Here is a 5832-nt window from a genome sequence, read left to right as displayed (position 1 = left end):
TCTACTCCCTTTCACTAGGCATACATTTCTGGTCAAGTTGGCCAGGCCAGAGTGAGCCAATCAATAATCCCCCGCCCCTTATCCTCCTCGATGCTTAAAATAGCTATTTTCTTCCTGCTGACGTGGTACATATGACTCATCCTGGTACCCAGGGTCTTGTGCTTTTTCCGCACCCCCCCCCCCCCCCCCCCCGCCACCCACACACACACACACACACATTCCACATCCATGCAGTGAGGGCTGATTCCATGTTCTCTCTCCTCAGTAAAACACAGTTTGTGTTTACACAACGGTAGTGTCACATGCATTCACTCGTATCGTGTCCTACCGCATTGACGATATGTGCCTGGAAATACACACACCAGACTACAGGTGCAAATGAATTGCACAAATGCAAAATAAATGACTGTTACAAGCCTGACAAAAGGACAGCTCTGTGGTACTGCGCATCAATAAACAGCACAGAGGTCAAAACCCGACCTAGCACACGATTGGCTCTTCATCCCTTGTGTTTGTTCTTTGTCCTAATCTTGTCTTCTGTAATGCAGCCCTCTGTAGTGCGTCACAGCGCTCGCAAGAGAGAGAGAGAGATGGAGAGATAGGCAGTATGAAAGGACAGTGAAAGAGTGGACACAGAGGGAGAGGAGGAGAGAGATGCAACGAAACGGAGAGGGGGAGAGAGAAAGAAAGACAGGGAGAAACCAGATCTTGTCAGCCTTCTTTGTGGCCACAAGGGACAACCGTGCCTCATTTAAGGCACCAGCACGCAAACAGACAGCTATATATAGACAGAGGGAGAAAGAGGAACTGTTACATCATCACACTATCAGAGCACACTGACACACACTGAGATATGCCCTCACTGTCATATCATTTGGATGAAAGCAAATTAGTGCCTTACAAGACAGCACTTTGTAATCAGCTTAGTTGTCATATCAATCATTACATTTACTTTACTTCAGTTTGCATCAAGCAATATATATAAAACATACAAACGCTGTTTGCATTGTTGCATCTTTTATAACAACCAATGTATGACATGAATGATGTATGCCCTTGGCACGTTACAACTGTGAACTATACATTTTTAAAATAATTTTTGGTTTGACTGAGCCTTGCCAGTGATAGCTCGTTGAACCTGTGTAATAAGTTCCACAAGGGGAACAGTTTGTATCTGGTAATTAAATTGTTATGAAGGTATACTATTGACTATTATTTACAAAAATAATAATTCTCAGCCAAGCTTCATCACATAATGTAACTGGAAACATCAAAAAATGTAATTCTTCTGGATAGGCTATTGTAGTAATTGTGGCTAATATGAGTCACACAATAACATCTTACAAGTCGAAAGAGTTAAAAAATTCAACAACATTTTATTTATATTAACAGCGCAGAATATGACATGTAGCTATTTCAACTTTGAATATTCACAGTGCATTTATATTTTACTGTTAGGCCTATTTGAAGCACAACAGGGACTGTAAACAAACAACATGATGGATACAACTACAACAGCAGATACTGTAAGCACATTGACAGCGATTAAAAACACAATAAATGGCTAATCATCTACATCCCAGAGAAAAACCAGCGTATTTTTACTAAGCTGTGCTCAAAACTACATACTTTAATTCTCCAGTGTTTCAAACTGACCTGTTCAGTGTAGGCCGAGCGTAAAAACATGTATTATTTATGTATATATATAAAAATATCACTTGGAAAGAGGACATCACAGTGCCAGAATATCATTACACACATAGAAAACCCATCAAGATTGGACTGAAATCAAACACAAAACATTTAAATATCCTGTTTGGGTTCGAATTTCTGTTGGAATGTGTTGCTTTGTCTTTCTTGTGCTTGTGAACTGATAGTATACGAAAATGAAATAGGACACTGCCAGCATCGCTGGATTGTTAGTGTGAAGCAGAATGCTGGTCTGGTATGCTTCTGTTGGTTTATTATTTGTTGCTAATGTCTCAATGCTAGTTGCTATTCCTGGCCCAATTGCTAGTCTTTACTGCTGTAACTGCATTTTAGCCATTTTTTTAATTTTAAGAGTTTTGAATTAAGTCTCCTTTTCTTTTTTTATGCCTACTACTTAGTTGTTGCATGCCATGTCACAAGAATGTACTTGTCCAGAATGACATTATGTGGTTCCGTGCACATGGTAATTATTCTATCTGACTTTGAATGTGAAGTAGCTATCTGAAGCAACAGTTTGAATGAGAATGACTGGACCAGTTTCAGAACTGAATTAAGCCAAGTTTAGCTCTAAAATGTGAATAAACACATCAACAGAAGATCGTAGTTGAAATGATGGTTCCAGGCTTGACTGCAGTTCTAAAAGCAGAACCCCAAAGTCCATGGTGGAATCGCCAGAGTAAGTAAGAAGTGTCTTATTCCGTGTCCACAGTGATACGATGATATGATGTTCAACGCCCCAACCGCCCTAATCTGTGTGAAGTAGAATGTTACGGCGCCCTCACACCAATTTAGAGAGCATCTGCTGGGAGAAGAGCTTCTTGAGCAGGGCAACCTCATGTGAGAGGGAGCTGAGCTGAGACTTGAGGGCACCATTCTCTGCCACGTACTGGGAGTCCGTTGGGTTCTGCTGTGGCGGGGAGCTGTAACCTAAGGACGGGGTGTAGGGGTGCGACGGTTCCTGCCCGCCGCGGGCTTCCTCCCTGGGCCACGTCGCGTTGCCCTCAACCCTGGTGTCCCACCTGGCCTGGTTCCTCTGTTGGAGATTTGGCCCCACCGTGGCTATGGGGCAGCCGCGCCGGCTCTCTGGGGAGACGGACACCGAGGCCTCCCCACCGTCACTGCCGCCGCCGCCGCCGCCGCCGCCGCCGCCAGGGGCCTTGAAGCGGAGTTTGTGAGGGAGGCTCTTCATGCCTTCGCCGGAGTCCGGTCTGCCGTGGTATCCCCCGTCGGCCTCCGGGGGGCAGGAGTGGGCCTCGTAGCCTGACTCCTCAAGCCTGCGTGGGGACGGACGCCCGTGCTCGCCCTGTCCGTCATCGAAGAACACGGGGCTTCCCACGCTGGAGCTCCCTGGGGTGGAGAAGCCCGAGTCCTCCGACAGGCTGCTCCCGTCCCGGCCGGCCCCGGCTCCTCTCACCCCGTAGGGGCCACCCTGCTGGGGAGGATGGGAGTGAAGGTAGGGGTGGTGGTGGTTGTGGCTGGTGTTGACACTGGGGGTGTTGTTGTGAGGGTATGGGGTGTCAGAGTTGGGGTGGTGGTAGTAGCGGGGGCCGTGGGGCTGGGGGCAGGAGGGAGGGGCGGAGAGGGGGTGGATGGCCACGTCGGAGGGGTCCTTGACCAGGCCGAAGCGGAACTTGAGGGCCAGGAGCTCTGCCCGTAGCCTGGCGTTCTCCTCCAGCAGGCCGAGCACGCGGGTCTCCAGCACCATGTCGTTGGCGCGCCGCTTCTCCCTGGAGCGCTTGGCCGCCTCGTTGTTCTTACGACGCTTGTCCCAGTAGCCCTCGTCCTTCTTCTCGTCAGGGATGAACTCCCGTTTGCGTCGAATGGCGCTGTCGTCGTCCGAGCCCGCACTACTGCCACCGCCTCCGCTGGTGGATCCCTCCGTGCGCTTCAGGGCGGAGCCGCGGCCCAGGAGGGTGCGGGCCAGCTGGCTGTTGGAGGTCAGGATGGAGACAGCCTCGTCGGTGAATGACAGAGCCCCGCTCAGAGGCTTTGGCTCCAGGCCCTCCCCACCCAGATGAGGGGGCCCTGACAGCTCCTGGAGCACACTACCAACACCATGATCCTTCATAATTAAACACTCGGAAACGGCAAAGGCTAAACTCATGGGCAGTTGATTTGTGTTGCTGGATGGGAGTTGCCGTTTCAAATGTCACTTCCTTCTTCCTGTGAAGAACGCTGGTTGCGATGCGCGATGCAATGCACCCACCTAGTGGCGAAAGACAGGGATTGAAAAGAAAAGAAGCGTTATTTGGATTCACATAACGCTTACGTAAGATCACAACACAGCTTTTGCAATCACCAAGCATTCCGGCAACACAATAGCTGACGGTTTACACATTTTTATAGGTAAAAGTCAAAGTATGTGTAGTAGCCTAGTTTCATTAGTTATAGCAACTCTACTGCAACACCGGTTACAACTACATGATGCTAATGATTGAAATCCACAATTTAAAAATTTTTTACCGTTCAAGAATCGGAATGCATTGTGTATGATAGTTTTCGAATAAATAAAGTTAGTTTACATGCGAAAGTACTGCACAGGGATGGAGCACAGCAATCCAGTATTATTTGCAACAGAAGGAAACACAGATCGAGAATGCGCGCTGGTTGCGGATTTGCCTGGAGGCAAGTCATTTCCGAACATTATGCAACATTACAGCAAGGGAACATTGAGTCCACATGCTTCTGGACAGCCGCTGCCCCAGATAGTAACCTGCTTGGCAAAGTTACACTGGCAGGTGATAATTTTATGGGCTCACCTAATACAACCGACCTTATAAATACAGGCTGTAAGATACAGATAATATGATATTATATACAAATATGAAGAAAAAAATGTTTTAAACACAAAGTCACATTCATTAGAATAAATCAGTTTACATAGCATTTCACACACTGACATATGTCATAAAAATATTATCATAAATGTGAACATCGGTTTCCCTAGAATGCTCATTAAAATACACTTACCATTCAATTAAACCACAAAAAAAGCATTTGTCGTGTAAACCACCAATACAAACTCTGAATCTGATATAGCTTAGTTATCGCAATTTCTGATTTATTACAATGGCCTGTGGCGCGCGTCTTTCCCACAGGTCGTCCTGGTTGTTTCTGTACAGCGAGCTCAGCCGCAACTCATATTTGTTTCTGCATCCCCCAGGTTCAGATCGGGTCGTAGCCTCACCTCGCTTGAACCCTCCGCGGCCTTAGCGAGAATCGACGGATAAAAAGCCGCCTCCCCCACGAGCATGTGCGCCACCCAGTCAGAGAAGAAGCAAGCCTATCCGCTTTCAGCTGCTGCGCGTCACGCAGTATTTTCTCACTCCAATCCACCTTTATTTTCTTCTCTCAGGCTGAGTGTGATAAGCTTACATTGTAATCTTTAGAGAGAAATTGAAAGTACAACAATCCTTCAAGGCTTACTTTACGTCGAAATGTTGTTTGGTAATTCATATTGTGAGGGTTCCTTTATGGTGAACGTCGTTTGATGTTCATGTTCTTTCCAACGCACACATTAAATACCTCACAAATCTTTGCGCTCATGCTTTGAACGTAAAGAGTGTGTAGAATGAGGTATAGAAACAAGATTTACTTGTGCAAGATGTAGCAAAATGTTCTTAAGGATGTAAGGTACTGTTGACACAAAGTCCAAAAGTGAAGTCTTAAGTGAACTTTCGACATTAAACACACTGCTTTTTGCACTGCATTACAAAATTGTATCTTGTACATTTGTATTTTTTGTAATATTTGTATTTTTGTATTTTTATATTGTAAATTACGGCAACTTATATTTTATTTTATTGTATATTTTATTTAATTCTAATTCCACTTAGTACTGCTACTTTATGTACCCTTAGTATAGATAGTCCACATATTTAAATTTTAGGTCCCTATATGTTTATTGTATGCACCTTCCTGCCAAAGCAAATTGCTTGTCTGTGCAAACTTTCATGGCAAATAAATCCCATTCTGATTCTGATTCTAAAGTGGCACACGTACATTTTTTTATGCATAGAATACCGGTTTGAAGCGGTTGACTCACATCTTGCCTATACGATTGTGAAGGGTCTATTTATAATTCATAACCTTTTAAATATAAATGAAAATAGATATGGTAGC

General features: G+C 45.4%; 1 protein-coding gene across 1 annotated transcript; it reads right to left on the bottom strand.

The window, feature by feature from the left end:
* Positions 1-1356: 1356 nt before the first annotated feature.
* nfil3-3 (nuclear factor, interleukin 3 regulated, member 3) lies at positions 1357-4827 on the bottom strand. Its single transcript, XM_067259889.1, has 2 exons — positions 4681-4827; positions 1357-3916 (listed from the first exon to the last, which is right to left on the bottom strand). The coding sequence occupies exon 2, from the start codon at positions 3812-3814 to the stop codon at positions 2489-2491; it is 1326 nt and encodes a 441-aa protein (XP_067115990.1). The 5' UTR covers positions 3815-3916; positions 4681-4827; the 3' UTR covers positions 1357-2488.
* Positions 4828-5832: the final 1005 nt, after the last annotated feature.

The sequence above is a fragment of the Osmerus mordax genome, chromosome 21, assembly GCF_038355195.1.
Source record: "Osmerus mordax isolate fOsmMor3 chromosome 21, fOsmMor3.pri, whole genome shotgun sequence".
In the NCBI taxonomy this organism is placed as follows: Eukaryota; Metazoa; Chordata; class Actinopteri; order Osmeriformes; family Osmeridae; genus Osmerus; species Osmerus mordax.
The sequence above is the reverse complement of the archived record's forward strand: the minus strand, read 5'-3'. Positions and strand labels throughout refer to the sequence as shown.